We start from the raw sequence: 17,330 nt of genomic DNA, 5'->3' as shown, positions 1-17,330 counted from the left end.
GGGAGGCCCAGGTGGGAAGATCCCTTGAGCTCAGAAGTTAGAGACTAGCCTGAGCAAGAGAGAGACACCATTTCTGCTAAAAACAGAAAAAATAGCTGGGTGTGGTGGCATATGCCTATAGTCCCAGCTACTCCGAACGCTGAGGCAAGAGGATTGCTAAAGCCCAAGAGTTTGAGGTAGCTGTGAGCTATGACTTCACAGAACTCTATCAGAGCAAACAAGCAAGACTCTGTCTCAAGATAAAAACAAACAAACAAGATTCTGATTTAACAAGGCTGAGGTGCGGTCTGAGCCTCTACATTTCTTATAAGCTCCCATGTGATGCTGATGCTTCAAGGTTCTAGGTTTCTTCAAAGTACTAGAAATGGGGCTGAGGAAAGTGTACAAATCATTGAAAATGTACAGCCATTGAAAGGGCCTTTATAGAGTCCTTCTCCGCCCCCCCCCTTTTAACATGTAGGAAACTAAGGCTCAGAGAGAAGGTATTTCTTCAAAGCCGCAGGACCCCTGACATTCCAGTGCCCTCCCTAACCTGCTCCTCTGCTTAGTAACTGCTCTGGGACTGTGGAGCTGCACATCTTGTGTGATGTTCTTCTGCTCTTCTACAATTGTTGAACTCGTGATGATTTATGTTTCTTGATTATATTCAAAACTGGCTTAACATTTTTATTATCATGACCTTGAGAACATCACTTAAAGTAGAAAGAGCACTAAAACTATAGTCAGAGGTGTGGGACTCAATTCCTTATCAATTACTTTCCACATGTGTGACCTTGTTAAGGCCTTTAAATCTATCTGAGCCTCAGATTTCTCATCTGTTATATTAAAAATGGTGATGATGATTTTTCTATCTTCCTCACAGGATTGCTCTGATGATGAAGAGATATAAAGTATGTGAAAGTATTTAAATGAATAATGCTAAATAGAGCACTATGACTTTTTTTATATTGATCAATTAAAATACCTATTCACTGAGCTTTTTATCTGACTGATAACAGTTCTTTTAAGAGAGCAGAGGCACTCCCAAAAGAAATCAACAAACAATGGAAGCACTTTAATGAACCAGGGAAACCAGTTACAATTTGTACTGCCAATTGAGTGCTGCTTCATACAATATTAATTAAATAAACCATAAAGAAGTAAAAATCTTAAAACATACATATAGTATAGACAATAATATATGTATGGTACCTAATTTCTTGTTCTTCTTCTGTTAGGCCTAATCCAAATTTTTCATGTATCTTGGCAGAACTGAGCCAATCTTCCAAAGAGCTAAAATAATAATGATTAGAAGGACATATTTAACAGCCATATTTTTGAGATAACATTTTTCTTCTTTGTATGCACTTACTAAAGCAACTTACCCAATTTTCTGGAACTGTCCTTCTAAGTTGTTCCAAACATATCTTATTTTCTGCACTTTTATACATCTCACCTGCAAAAGAAAAGTACTAAGAAAGTCTTCTAGTTTGAAGATTAGAAAGTATACACCAACTCAGTAAATAAAGAACATCTTTGGAAGAAGTGAAGATAGACCCCTAATAGACTTATTTATAATTTTATTCTTTTCTAATTTATCATCTCCTTTTTTGTTACACAAATGACAATTTTTTTTTTTTTTTTTTTTGTAGAGACACAGTCTCACTGTACCGCCCTCTGGTAGAGTGCCATGGCGTCACACGGCTCACAGCAACCTCTAACTCTTGAGCTTACGCAATTCTCTTGCCTCAGCCTCCCAAGCAGCTGGGACTACAGGTGCCCACCACAACGCCCGGCTATTTTTTGTTGCAGTTTGGCCGGGGCTGGGTTTGAACCCACCACCCTCGGCATATGGGGCCGGCGCCCTACTCACTAAGCCACAGGCGCCACCCGACAATTTTTATTAAAAATCATCATTCAATCAATGTGTATCATAGGCCTACTACATACATAAGTATACCAATAAAACACAGTCTCTGCATGCTACTACATTCTAACCTAAGAAGGAAAGAGAATATATGTCACAAAAAAATACGACACTATATACTCCAATATGTACATGCTAAAGAAATAAAAAATATAACAAAGTAAAAAGCACACCTTGAAATACTGTAGAAACAGAGAGGGACCACGATGGAAAACATCATGGAAGAAATAACAGATCTCTCAGCTGTAATGTTGAAGGACTGGAAGAATTTTGCTCAGATGAAAAGAAAAGAGGAAATTTCAAAGAGACTGTGCACAAGTTAGTTAAGAAGGAAGAGGCAAGTGAGTGGAACTATTTTTGTAGAACAGAAAATGAAACTGGAAAGTTAAACTAAAACCAGAGTATGAGTAGCCTTAAGTGCTAGGATGAGAATCTGGGGCTTTAATAGACAATAGGTTTGTGGAATAACCCATAGAAGATATAGAGATACTAAAAATAAAATACAAGGAACAAAAACATACTAATACAGAAAATACCTTAACCACAAAGGAAGGCAGTAAGATAGAAAGAAAGGATCTACAAAACAACTAGAAAATAGTTATTAAGTATGAAATGACCATTTTCCTTAACTACTAAATTTAACAGTTGGTATTTCTGACATTTCATCTTGACACTTCTCATTTTATTTTTATTGTGAAGATAAAATTCTGTCAAATGCACATTTGGGCTGATGATTATCTTTTAAATTTTTTAGAGCAACTTTTATGAAACCACAGGTGAGTCAAAAGTTTGTGTTTTTGAATATGAGTTCCATTGTGGAACACTGTAGTGTAGACAGCTCAAAATGTCAATGACGTGCTTGAGAAGGATGTGGCTAATGAATGCACAGTACTTCGATAGTTGGAAAAGTTTCATTCTGGTCACTTTAATCTTGAAAGTGAGTCATGTAGGCAATCTGAGACCAAGGTAGATAGTGCTGAGCTAAAAGTGTAGTGGGAATAAATTCATCTCAATCTATGTCTGAATTAGCAGCAAGGTTTGATATTCAAATAATATTAGATCATTTTAAACAAATCAGCAAGGCAAAGAAGCTGGATAGATGAGTTTTCCATGAATTAAACAAGTGTCAGTAGGCAGAGCATGATGGTGGATGGAAGAGACATTTAGCTCAGCTGTCCCAGAACAACAGGTGAGAGTTAGTGGGCTAGATCATTCGCAGCATGGAATACTGGTGTGGAGTGGTGGTTCAGAGTGCACAGCAAAGTGGCAGTTACTGGACTTGGAGTGTAATCTGGAGCTTCAGAGAATGCCAGGAAAGTTTCTGTGCGGCTGCTGCAGCAGCCAGCAGATGTGGTGGCAACCAGCCACCCCCACACTCCCACAGACGATTGTAATTCCCAGTTTGTGGGGAAAATAGGTGTTGTATGGAAAGATTGATGAAGTGTGGCCTCCTGAGCAGAATTTGGAAGCCATAGTGGGGTGCCATCTGGAGCAGCACTACCACAGTTAGGTGGCAGGAGAGACATTCAGATGGGAAAGATCCAGGATAGGAAGAAGCAAGTCAGTAGACTTTGTATAGGCCAATAACAGTCAAGATGAGAAGATAATTAAGGACACAACTCCCTTCCCCATAATTTCAAAGAAAATGAAATACCTAGGAATATACCTAACAATGGAGGTGAAGGACGTTTATAAAGGAAATTATGAAATCCTCAGAAAGGAAATAGCAGAGGATATTAACAAATGGAAGAACATACCATGCTCATGGCTGGGAAGAATCAACATTGTTAAAATGTCTATACTTCCCAAAGCAACTATTCAATGCCATTCCTGTTAAGATACTAACATTGTACTTTCAAGATTTGGAAAAAATGATTCGGTGTTTTGTATGTAACCAGAAAAAAACCCGTATAGCTAAGGCAGTTCTTAGTAACAAAAATAAAGCTGGGGACATCACCATACCAGATTTAAGGATGTACTACAAAGCCATAGTGGTCAAGACAGCATGGTACTGGCACAAAAATGGGACATAGACACTTGGAATAGAATAGAAAACCAGGAAATGAAACTAACATCTTACAACCACCTAATCTTTGATAAACCAAACAAGAACATACCTTGGAGGAAAGACTCCCTATTCAATAAATGGTGTTGGGAGAACTGGATATTCACATGTAAAAGACTGAAACTGGACCCACACCTTTCCCCACTCACAAAAATTGATTCAAGATGGATAAAGGACTTAAATTTAAGGCATGAAACAATAAAAATCCTCAAAGAAAGCATAGGAAAAACACGGGAAGATATTGGCCAGGGGAAAGACTTCACAAAGAAGACTGCCATGGCAATTGGAACAATAACAAAAATAAACAAATGGGACTTCATTGAACTGAAAAGCTTCTGTACAGCTAAAGAAACAACAACCAAAGCAAATAGATAACCTACATAATGAGAAAGGATATTTGCATATTTTGAATCAGACAAAAGCTTGATAACTAGGATCTATAGAGAACTCAAATTAATCCACATGAAAAAAGCCAACAATCCCATATATCAATGGGCAAGAGACATGAATGGAATCTTCTCTAAAGAAGATGGACAAATGGCTAACAAACATATGAAAAAATGTTCATCCCTATCTATTAGAGAAATGCAAATCAAAACCACCCTGAGATACCATCTAACCCCAGCGAGCATTTAACCCATCACAAAATCTCAAAGCTGCAGATGCTGGCATGGATGTGGAGAGAAGGGAACACTTTTACACTGCTAGTGGGACTGCAAACTAGTACAACCTTTCTGGAAATATGGAGAATCCTTAAAGCACTCAAGCTAGACCTCCCATTTGATCCTGCAATCCCATTACTGGGCATCTACCCAGAAAGAAAAAAATCCTTTTATCATAAGGACACTTGTACTAGACTGTTTATTGCAGCTCAATTTACAATCGCCAAAATGTGCAAACAGCCTAAATGCCCACCAACCCAGGAATGGATTAATAAGCTGTGGTATATGTATACCATGGAATACTATTCAGCTATTTAAAAAAATGGAGACTTTACATCCTTTGTATTAAGCTGGATGGAAGTGGAAGACATTATTCTTAGTAAAGCATCACAAGAATGGAGAAGCATGAATCCTGTGTACTCAATTTTGATATGAGGACAATTAATGACAATTAAGGTCATGGTGGGGGTGGGGGAAGGGGAGAGCAGAGAGAGAAAGAAAGAGAAAGAGGTGAGGAAAGGAAGAGCAGAGAGAGGGAATGAGGGAAAGGGGTGGGACCTTGGTGTGTGCACAGTTTTGGGGAGCAAGACACGATTGCAAGAGGGACTTTACCTAACAAATGCAATCAATGTAACCTGGCTTATTGTACTTTCAATGAATCCCCAACAATAAAAAAAAAAATGAAAATTTGGGAAATGGCGGTAGCCACAGGCACCTTTCCACATGGGCCAGGTGCTGCAATTTGAGTCTCACCTGCAGGCAGTCATCCTGCACTCCATGGCCCAGGATATCCTGCATTTAATGGGAACGGTTGCAGGGAGAATTTGTGAAGCCTGCCTGTGAAGATTTTTTGAGATGGGTGGCAGTTCCACAGGGTCTAAGTGCCAAGCAGGTAGCCAGGCAACCACCAAAAACAATGTAAGTTGGGACTCAGGTATAAGCCTGGGAACCACTCATGGCACCACCTGGTGTCTAAAAATTATATTGTAACATAAATATTTTACTTTTTTTTCTTTTTCATTGTTAAATCATAGCTGAGTACATTAGTGCAGTCAAGGGGTACAATGTGCTGGTTTCATATACAATCTGAAATATTCTCATCAAACTGTTCAACATAGCCTTCGTGGCATTTTCTTAGTTATTGTATACAGACATTTGTATTCTGCATTTAGTAAGTTTCGCCTGTACCCATTTTAAGATGCACCATAGATGTGACCCCACCCCTTATCCTCTCTCCACCATAACCTCCCCCCCTCCCTGTCCCTTCCTTGCCCCTTTCCCCATATTCTTGTGCTATAGTTGGGTTATAGCCTTCATGTGAAAGCTATAAATTAGCTTCATAGTAGGGCTGAGTACATTGGATACGTTTTCTTCCATTCCTGAGATACTTTGCTAAGAATATGTTCTAGCTCCATCCATATAAACATGAAAGAGGTAAAGTCTCCATCTTTCTTTAAGGCTGCATAATATTCCATGGTATACATGTACCACAATTTGCTAGTCCATTCGTGGGTCGATGGGCACTAGGGCTTCTTCCATAACTTAGCAATTGTGAATCGGGCTGCAATAAAAATTCTAGTACAGATGTCTTTGTTATATTGTGGTTTTTGGTCTTCTGGGTATAAAACTAGTAAAGGAATTATAGGATCGAATGGCAGGTCGATTTTTAGGTCCCTAAGTGTTCTCCAAACATCCTTCCAGAAGGAACGTATTAGTGTGCATTCCCACCAGCAGTGTAGAAGTGTGCCCTTTCCCCCACATCCACACCAACATCTCTGATTTTGGGATTTTGTTATGTGGGCTACTCTTATGGGGTTAGGTGATGTCTCAAAGTACCTTTGATTTGCATTTCTCTGATGATTAAAAATGATGAGCTTTTTTTCATGTGTTTGTAGATTTTGCATCTGTCTTTTTTAGAGAAGTTTCTCTTCAAGTCCCTTGCCCACCCTGAGATGGGATCACTTGTTCTTTTCTTGCTAATATGTTTGAGTTCTCTGTGAATTCTGGTTATTAAACATTTATCGGAGGTATAACCTGCAAATATTTTCTCCCATTCTGAGGGCTGTCTGCTTGCTTTACTTAATATGTTCTTGGCTGTGCAGAAGCTTTTTAGCTTGATCAGGTCCCAGTAATGCATTTTTGATACTGCTTCAAATGCCTGGGGAGTCCTCCTCATAAAATATTCACCCAGGCGGATTCCTTCAGGAGTTTTCCCTGCACTTTCTTCAAGTATTTTTATAGTTTCATGTCTTAAGTTTAAATCTTTTATCCAGTGAGAGTCTATCTTAGTTAATGGTGAAAGGTGTGGGTCCAGTTTCAGTCTTCTACAAGTTGCCAGCCAGTTCACCCAGCACCATTTGTTAAATAGGGAATCTTTTCCCCACTGAATGTTTTTAATTGGCTTGTCAAAGATCAAATAATGGTAAGTAGCTGGATTCATCTCTTGGTTCTCTATTCTGTTCCAGACATCTACTTCTCTGTTTTTGTGCCAGTACCATCTACTTCTCTGTTTTGTTTTGATCACTATCGATTTATAGTATAGTCTGAGGTCTGGTAGCATGATTCCTCCTGCTTTGTTTTTATTCTGAATAATGTCTTGGCTATTCAAGGTTTTTTCTGATTCCATATAAAACTAAGTATTATTTTTTCAAGATCTTTAAAGTATGACACTGGAGCTTTAATAGGGATTGCATTAAAATTGTATATTGCTTTGGGTAGTATGGACATTTTAACAACGTTGATTCTTCCCAGCCATGAGCATGGTATGTTTTTCCATTTCTTAACATTTTCAGCTATTTCTTTTCTGAGAATTTCATAGTTCTCTTTATAGAGATCTTTCATGTCCTTTGTTAGATAAACTCCCAAATATTTCATCTTCTTTGGCAGTACTGTGAATGGAAATGAGTCCTTAACTGTTTTTTCAGCTTGACTATTGTTGGTATATATAAAGGCTACCGATTTATGAATGTTGATTTTGTAACCTGAAACACTGCTGTATTCCTTGATCACTTCTAAGAGTTTTGTAGTAGAATCCCTGGTGTTTTCCAGATATGCAATCAGATCATCTGCAAAGAGTGAAAGTTTGATCTCTTGTGACCCTATATGGATACCCTTGATCACCTTTTCTTCCCTAATTGTGGTGCCTAAAACATGTTAAAGAGCAGTGGAGACAATGGGCAGCCTTGTCTGGTTCCTGATCTGAGTGGAAATGATTTCAATGTAACTCCATTCAATACGATATTGGCTGTGGGTTTGCTGTAGATGGCCTCTATCAGTTTAAGAAATGTCCCTTGTATATCAATTTTCTTAAGTGTTCTGATCGGATGCTGGATATTATCAAAAGCTTTTTCTGCATCAATTGAAAGAATCATATGGTCCTGGTTTTTAATTTGTTTATGTGCTGAATTATACTTATAGATTTACGTATATTGAATCAGCCTTGAGACCCTGGGATAAAACCGACTTGGTCATGATGTATAATTTGTTTGATGTGTTGCTGGATTCTGTTTGTTAGGATCTTGTTGAATATTTTTGCATCTATATTCATTAGTGATATTGGCGTATAATTTTCTTTTCTTGTTGGGTCTTTTCCTGGTTTGGGGATCAGGGCGGTGTTTGCTTCATAGAATGTGTTGTTAGTCTTCCTTCTTTTTCTACATTTTGGAACAGGCTGAGTAATTTAGGTACTAATTCCTTTTTAAAGGTTTGGTAGAATTCTGACATGAAGCCATCTGATCCTGAGCTTTTCTTTTTAGGGAGATTTTGTATAGTTGATGCTATTTCAGAACTTGATATACGCCTGTTCAGCATATCCACTTCATTCCGGCTAAGTTTTGGTAGGTGGCATACTTCCAGGTATTGATCGATTTCTGTCAGGTTTTCATATCTCTGAGAGTAGAGTTTCTTGTAGTATTCATTAAGGATTTTTTTGAATTTCTGAGTGGTTGATTGTTATTTCATTATTACCATTTCTGATTGGTGAAATTAGGGATTTTACTCTTTTTTTCCTGGATAGGTTGGCAAAAGGTTTACCTATTTTATCGATCTTTTCAAAAAACCAACTTTTGGATTTATTGATCTGTTGTATAATTCTTGTTTTCAATTTCATTTAATTCTGCTCTGATTTTGGTTCTTTTCTTCTGCTGGGTGTAGGGTTGGAATGTTTTGCCTTCTCCACTTGCTTGAGATGTCCCATTAAGTTATTAACTTCCTCTCTTTACATTTTCTTGAGGAAGGCTTGCAGTGCTATAAATTTCCCTCTTAGGACTACCTTTGCAGTATCCCAGAGTTTCTGATAATTCATGTTTCATTGTTGTTTTGTTCCAAAAATTTGGTGATTTCCTTCTTAATCTCATCTATAACTCATCGATCCTTCAGCATAAGGTTGTTTAGCTTCCATGTTTTTGTATGGGTATGCAGATTCCTGTTGTTATTGATTTCAACTTTTATTCAATGATGGTCTGAGAAGATGCAAGGAATAATTTCTATTTTTTTTTAATTTGCTGAGGTTAGATTTGTGGCCTAGGATGTGGTCAATTTTGGAGTATGTTCCATGGGCTGATGAGAAGAATGTGTATTCAGTTTTGTTGGGATGAAATATTCTATAGATGTCCGTTAAGTCCAGATGTTGAATGGTTAAGTTTAAATCTCAAATTTCTTTGCTTAGCTTCTTTTTGGAGGATCTATCCAGCACTGCTAAAGGGGTCCTAAAATCTCCAACTACTATGGAACTGGAGGAAATCAAGTTGCTCATGTCTGTTAGAGTTTCTCTTATAAATTGAGGTGCATTCTGGTTGGGTGCATAAATATTAATAATTGAAATCTCATCATATTGAGTATTACCTTTAACAAATATGAAGTGTCCATCCTTATCCCTCCTTATTTTGGTTGGTTTAAAGCCTATTCCATCTACAAATAGGATTGCAATGCCTGCTTTTTTCTACTTTCCATCTGCCTGGAGTATAGATGACCATCCCTTCACCTTGAGTCTATATTTATCTTTTAATGTGAGATGAGATTCTTGTATGCAGCAGATATCTGGCTTGAGTTTTTATATCCAGTCAGCCAACCTGTGCTTTTTTAGAGGACAATTTAAGCCATTCACATTAATTGAGAATATTGATAAGCCTTTCGAGAGTCCAGTGGACATTTTTAATCCTTATGTGACTGTGGAAGTTGGAATTTCATCAAAATTTTCTGGCTGGGTTTACTTTTGTCATGGAGGGTTACGCTGGTTTATGAAGAATAGGTCTGAGAATATCCTGGACAGCTGGTTTAGTAATGGCAAATTTTTTCAACATGTGAATGTCATTAAAGTATTTAATTTCTCTGTCATAAATGAAACTCAGTTTAGCTGGGTACAGGATCCTGGGTTGAAAGTTATTTTGTTTTAGGTGATTAAAAGTCAATGACCATCCTCTTCTAGCTTGAAAGGTTTCAGCAGAGAGATCTGCAGTTCCTCTAATATTCTTCCTCTTGTAGGCGATGGTTTTCTTTCATCTGTCTGCTTTCAGAATTTTCTCCTTCATATTAACTTCAGTAAAATTGATTATGAAGTGTCTGGGGGATGTCTTGTTTGGGTTGAGTCATGCTGGAGTTCTGAAACTGTCTGCTATCTGAATTTCAGAATCTCTTGGCATGTCTGGAAAGTTATCCTTCATAATCTCATGAAGAAGAGACTCTGTGCCTTGTGAAGCCACTTCATCACTTTCGGGGATCCCAATAAGATGAATATTGGTTTTCTTCGAATTTTCCCAGAGCTCTCTAAGAGAGTGACCTGTTTTTGCCCTCCATTTCTCTTCCTCTTTGACAGTTGTGGAGCATTCTAAAGCTTTGTCTTCAATGTCGGAAATCCTTTCTTCTCCTTGCTCCATTCTGTTACTGAGAGATTCTACTGTGTTTTTCAGATCTTTGAGGGAGGCAACTTCTTGTCTCAATGTGTCAAAATCTTTGGTCATTTGGTCTTTGAATTTGTTGAGTTCTTGAGATATCTTTTGGGTTACTGCTTGGAATTCTAATTCAATCTTATTTGCTATCCAGATTCTGAATTCGATTTCTGACATCTCAGCTATTTGTTTGTGCATGGGATCTTGTGCTGTGTCCGCCCCATTGATCCTTGGGGGAGTTGATCTACTCTGATGATTCATATTGCCAGAGTTTTTCTGTTGATTTCGCCTCATGATTGTTTTTCACCATTGCCTCTGGTTGTCCTCAGAGTTGGGGAGGTGTCTCTCCAAGATTAGACCCCGGCGGGCTCACTCTGTTGTTCCTGGATCTTTGTAGGGAGTTTCCCTGTGTAGTTTCTCTGGGGCTGCCCCAGCCAGGGAGTTCTGGTTGTGGAAGCATCTCCGGAGTGTGACACACCCAGATCCAGCAACAGGGTTGGGGGTGGTGCACACGGTTCTGGTAGAGCCTGGCACCCAGTGACTTTGGCACAGAGAGCCCAAGTCTCCAGCAGTCTCTGGCCAGAAGGGCTCCGTGCAGAGGCAGGGAGGGGTCTGGAGGGCACACGGCTACCAGAGTCCCTGGCCAGACAAACAGGCTGGTGTGGAGGAAGGGAGGGTACAGGAGGGAGGATGCTTGGTTGTGCAGCTCCTGCAGTTCCTGTTCAGGGCATGTGGAGGCCCGGCAGCCACGGGTCGCAGGTCGGGGGTCACAGTGCAGCTCTTACCAAGGTCCAGGCAGTTGCCAGTCACGGTTACAGCGCAGGTCTTACAGTGGTCTGGGCAGCACCATGTCAATGTTTCCTTCGTATTTGTCAGTTCACCAGAAGGCAGATGCTATCTCGCCACAGCCGCAGGTTGTGACTGCCACCTATATCACTGCTGCCTCCACTGACAGAGAACAGGTGCGGTCTCCTCCATCTTTCTTTAAGGCTGTACAGCCTGGGCCTCTTGCACACTGAGTTTCCCGGGGTCTGTATCGGCTCCAGTGCCTCCTTGCTGCTCCCTCTGTAGGAGTGTACTTCTTCCCTCTTCTTCATCTGGCTCTGAGTCCTTCAATATATTACTTCTTAAGTGATCCCTATGGCATACAATAGTCATATTTTTTTACACATATATAAATATATACATATTTTTGTTGATGGTGGCTTTTCTTTTTTGTTTGTTCTTTTTGCTTTTTTGCATTTTTTCCTTTTTTCTTTCGTGTAGGAGTTATTGCTAATTTTTTACATAACTATTAATATTTTTTTCTCTACTTCCCTCCTATGGTTGCTGAGAGTGCTTACATCAGGCTATTTGAGTATTTTTCTTTCTTTTGGGGTTTTTTTGTTGTTGTTGTTCTTTCTGATTGTCTGTTTCTGCATCTGTTTGTTGGTTTGTGTGTCTGGTTGCTTTTTGTTGTTGTTGTTCATTTGTTCATTTTGTTTCAAAGTATCTTATGTTTTGCTAAATCCTCAGGTTGTCTATTTTCCCTAACTTCAACAAGAACATGGGGGAATGGGTGATGATGGTTGACTGGAGCCAGCTTTCAACAGAAGCTCCAGTCCAGAGGGAGAGATAACAGCCAGAAAGGACCCAACACAGCCAAAGGGTGGGAGCTGAGCTGAGAGAAAAGATAGATAATTGTATGTCTTCTCTGTGGAGGCAAGTTGCGACTTCATGGAAACAAATTGCAGGTACAGAACTCATCCTAAAGAGGACGTGTGTCCAGTCCTCCACCACCACCAAGAGAGTGTTTGCTTGTTGTAATATCTGTACTAGTGAGCGGTGAACTGAGGTTCTCTTCTCTCACCCCACTGGAGTGAGTTGCTGGAAGCTGAGGCTCCTTCTCCAGAGAGTCCCTGCTGTGAGCCTGGGAATTCTCTTGTGTGGCAGGAAGGTTGAACAAATATTTTCAATGCCACTTTGAACTTCCAGTCCATCCTTCCCCCTTTTCTGGTGGTCTAGAAGTCCAACCCCTGCAAAAACCAGAATATCCACAGTTCTTCAGACTGGGCATTGCATGGCTCGTGGCAGCACAGCTATGCTATATTTGTGAATCCAGTAACAATACAGAAAGGCACAGTGGGGAAGGTGTCTGGCCTGGCTCTGAAAAAGTGCAACTTAGCAGCGGGCAGAGGCTTGGGTCTCCATGCAATGGGTGGAGACTCAGGAACTGCTGAGGCAGGGGAACCCAAGTGGAGATATCTCCCACCCAGCATCAACGTTAATAGAGTGATCCCGCTGGGGTGTAGTTTTAAAGAGACACCTCCCCAACTCTGAGGATTGCCAGAGGGAGACAAACCTCACCCTATAGGAATACCAGAGCTTCAGAGCATTGGGAGAAAAGGTGTAGTGGCTTAGGGAGAAAAATATTTGCTGTCTGGTTATCTTCAGGTTTACACTGAGCTCAGGTGGAACACTCCCCAGTTGCCATAGAATATATGAGGCAGGCAGGCTTCCGTTCCCCCTGCCGGCTGTTAGCAGAGGGTGGTAGCTGTGTTGAGGATGCATTGACTTTCCTTTGACTCTGTCAGGCACAAAGCCCTGGCACATTTGCTTATTGAACAGAACTGGGCCACAGAGACTAGGTGACCAGAGCTTGGCAGTGGAGTTACCAGAGACTGGTGGTGAAGAAGGTGCAAGGTGGGGAAAGAGGCATCAGCCACCTTGGTCAAAGTCTTATACTGGGTGGGCCTTTCTGACTCCACTGGAGTGAGCCACAATTGAGCTGCCAGTAGACCCCGGCTATCTAGTTGCTGGAGACCTTTTGAACTCTCCCACTAGAGAGTTGGTGCTGACTGGGATAATTTGGTTTGGAACTCTTCAATTTGGCAATTCACCCAAGGACCCTCCAAGGTGGTACCCTGGTTCTGTTGTGGTGGGAAGGTTTGATTTCCCTCTTCCAGTTGTTGCCTGTGGGGGGCAGGGTGTCTTAGTTGCTTGTATTTCTCTACAACTGAGACTTCAACCCAGAGTCACTGATTCACTAGGATTAAACAGAGATCAGCTGAATACAAGAAAAAGCCACCTAGCCCCACCAGACCAAACAGATCCCCAAAATCTCAGGCTGTAGTATTGTATGGGTCCTTTACAAAGCTATAGGGGAAATGCTGCACTCACCAGTCCTAGCTCTTTGGCAAAAGGCTGGTTAACCACAACCCCAGAAGTCCCTAATCCAATTTCGCCTTACCTGCTCATCTAGCCAGATGGTGAAAAACAATCATGGGATGGAATCAGCACAAAAACTCTGGCAACATAAATACTCAGAGTAGATCTATTCCTCCAAGGAAAAACAAAGCAGCCACATCACAAGATCCCATTCATAAACAAATGGCTGAGATGTCAGAAATTGAGTTTAGAATTTGGATGGCAGTTAAGATTAACAGAATGGAAGTAAAGTTGGAATTAGAAATTCTAGGAATAATTCAAAAGTTGTCTCAAGAATTCAATGAATTTGAAGCAGAGCATGATGGCAGACGGGATGGATGTGCAGCCCTCCTCTCCCAAGTAATCAGGTGAGAGGAAGAGGAGTCTGGACCTTTCCCCCATGTGGATTATTGGTGTGGACGGACAGCTGGAGACGCTCAGAGAATTGGCGGATTGCTATATATGAGGGGTAATTTAAAACCATGGACTTCGTTGTAGAGATTTTTCCCTGCCTGGCCATGCTGGCCAGCACGCCCCTCCCTTACAGATGACAGCAGCTTGCAATTACTGGCAAAACCCAATTGATGAAAAATTATTCCTGAGCTGAGTGTGGCACCCGAAAGGAGAGCCACTCAAAACCACGGGGAGCTGGGCAACCCAATAGAAAATTGAAGGGAAGGGATCCTGCCTGGGAAACAGATATTTTGAACTATCCAAAATGGTGGACGCCTTCCCCCAGAACAACAGGAGTGATTAAATAGACCGGAGCATTCCTGGTGGGGAATGTCAGAAGGGGCTGGCAGTTCAGGCTGCACGGCAAACTGGCAGGTGGCTGGACTCAAAAGTCCTGATTCAAAAGGGAGACTCTGAACCACAAAACTGAGAAGAAGGTCCCCAAGTGCTCCAGCCACGAGAACCGGCTGCAGCCGAAGGACCCTTCAGCAGCCACGCAACCCGCCAGCAGCCACGCGAGACACCAGCAGCCAACACCCTCACCCACAGCTCATTGCAGTCACCAGTTTGCAGGAGAACGTTGGAGCAGGGTGGAAAGATTTGTGAAGCATGGACTCCTGCACTGAGTTGTGAGGTCGGATAGGAGTGCCATCTGGAACAGAGCACCTGAGGTTGCACAATAGTTAGGTGACAAACTTTTACAGAAACTCCAAAATGACGATTGGCCAAGTAGGGTGGTTACTGTGGTAACAGTATAAACTGTGAATCAGGTATAAGCCTGGGAACTACTCACAGTGCCACCTGGTGTCCAGAAAGTATATTGTATTATAAATATATTCCTACGAAAGTTGATCCCTACATCATACATATAGATATATATTTCTACATATATACAAGAATAATATTTTTGTGGTTGGTGCCTTTTTTTTTCTTTAGTCTTTTTTTTGTTCTGTTTTTTCTTCACCATTTTCTTGGAGGAGTTGTTAATTTTTTATTATTTTTCGTTATAGGTATAGTTTTTATTTCTAATTTTTCTATTTTTAATTTCTCCTTTCTTCTTTTTTAACTTCTATATGAACACCACTTTTTTTCTTTTTCTTCAATTATTTTTATGATTATCACTATTTTTATTGTACTTGTTTTTATTGTTGTTGTCATGGGTGTTGTCTGTATGTCTATGTGTCTCTGTCTGTTTGTGCATCTATGAGCTCATGTGTCTGGTAGCCTTTGTATCTATTTATTTGCTCATTTGGTCTCAATGAGCTTGGTGTTACGACCTGCAATTCTGAGCTCCCAGAACTCCCCTCCACTTTCACTCTGAGGTCTAGAACACTGTCCACTAGGAGTCCAGATGCTTGGGTGATTTCTCGAGAGATGTAGACAGGACCTGGACTGCAGCTGGACAGTGGTAATTCTGCAGCATGGGAGTGAGGAGACAATGGCTGGCTGAGAAGGAATCATACCGTAGCGGCAATGCCCCGAGGTACAGAGCAGTGGCTGTCTTTAGCAATAACAAGGCCCACCCCCGGATATCCTGAAGCCACTCCCCCTGTCTCCCTGGGCAACCAGAGGAAGCCGGGCATCTTCTCAGATGGCAACCACCGCGGAACAGATCTGGGACTGAAATACAAGCCCTGTGAGTAAAGGGTTTGCCTGTGGCGGTACTGGCCTGGGTGGAATGCAGAGACTAGAAAACACATGTGCAGAGCCAGGAAACTCCCAGGGAGGGGCTGACCCAGAGAACTGCTTTACTGAGCCTAAGACACACCCGGACCTCAGGAGATCATCAGCCTATAGACAAAGGAGGACAGTAGGCTAGAGCTAACAACTAACCATGCTACGAATACAAACCTGCAGGAGTAAAGAGATGGCCTGAGGCACAGGTTCTGGGAACTCAAATCAGCCCCCCTTCGGCAGAGGAATTTAGCAGGAACAGAAACAAACTACTCCCACAGGATTGTTCTGTTCTGCCAGGAATATCAATCAAGAGTGGGGCTGGAATTGAGTGAACACCCCCCAGCCTCCATCAAACACCTGAGGTTGAAAGGCCTCACCACCTCCTGCTGGATAGAGGCAGAGAGCAGTGGCCTGGCTGAGCAGGTACAGACTTCCTTGAGATTTAGGCAGGTGCAAACCTCTGGAGTATCTGTTCACTGGAGACAACTGACTGGGTCACAGCACTGCAGGGCATGCAGTGAGTGTGTGACAGAGCTCCAAGGTGGAGAAGGAGGCATCAACTTCCCAGACTAATCTATTTGCTGAGTGGGTCCTCCAGACTTCAGAGAGCACCGGAGCAAGTCATGTACGAGTTGTCACCAGACCCCTGCATTCCAGTTGCCAGAGACCTTTTAAACTCTCCCACCTGTAACAGATGCTGACTGAGACAATTGATTTGGACCTTTTGAACTGAGCCAATCCCCTGAAGACTATTGAAGCAGTGCCCTGGGGGTGTGGTTGTAGGAAGGTTTGATTTTCCTTTTCCAATTGTTGCCTGTCAGGGGTGGGGTGACTTAATTGCTGGTATTTCTCCACAGCTGATACTTCAACCCAGAGTAACTGTTTCACTAGGGGAGAACAGAGACCAGCTGAAAACAAGACAGAACCACTTAGCCCCACCACATCAAATAGGTCTCCAACATCTCAGGCTGTAGCACTGCATGGGTCCTCGACAAGGCTCCAGGGGAAAAATCAAATGGTGTAAAGTAATAATGGGACACAACCAGCAGGAAAACTCTGGTAACATGAATAACCAGACTAGATGAACCCCCCCAAAGGAAAGATATGGCAGATGTAACTGAAGATCCCATTCATAAACAGCTGGCCGAGATATCAGAAATCAAATTCAGAATTTGGATTACAAACAAGATTAACAGAATGGAGGAAAATTTGGAATTAGAAATCCAAAGAACAATTCAAAAGTCAGAATTAGAAATTCGAGGAGAAATTCAAAAATTGTCTCAAGAATTTAATGAATTTAAAGACAAAACTACCAAAGATTTTGATGCACTGAAGTAAAAATTTGCAGCCCTCAAAGATTTGAAAAACACAGTAGAATCTAATGAATTTAAATGAATTTAAAGACAAAACCACCAAAGATTTTGATGCACTGAAGCAAAAATTTGCAGCCCTCAAAGATCTCAAAAACACAGTAGTATCCCTCAGTAACAGAGTGG

At 41.2% G+C, this 17,330-nt stretch overlaps 1 protein-coding gene across 6 annotated transcripts in view; it reads right to left on the bottom strand.

Annotated features, from left to right (window-relative positions):
- ATP13A4 (ATPase 13A4) overlaps window positions 1-17,330 on the bottom strand; it is a 189,881-nt gene that overhangs the window by 96,424 nt on the left and 76,127 nt on the right. For all 6 annotated transcript variants that reach the window (XM_053564731.1, XM_053564732.1, XM_053564733.1 and 3 more), the window contains 2 exons: window positions 1,365-1,435; window positions 1,192-1,272 (listed from right to left, as the gene is read on the bottom strand). In XM_053564731.1, coding sequence (XP_053420706.1) covers window positions 1,192-1,272; window positions 1,365-1,435 — 152 coding nt within the window. The remainder of the gene's footprint in view (window positions 1-1,191; window positions 1,273-1,364; window positions 1,436-17,330) is intronic.

Source organism: Nycticebus coucang, chromosome 16 (assembly GCF_027406575.1).
Source record: "Nycticebus coucang isolate mNycCou1 chromosome 16, mNycCou1.pri, whole genome shotgun sequence".
NCBI lineage: Eukaryota > Metazoa > Chordata > Mammalia > Primates > Lorisidae > Nycticebus > Nycticebus coucang.
This window is presented reverse-complemented; position numbering and strand designations above follow the sequence as displayed.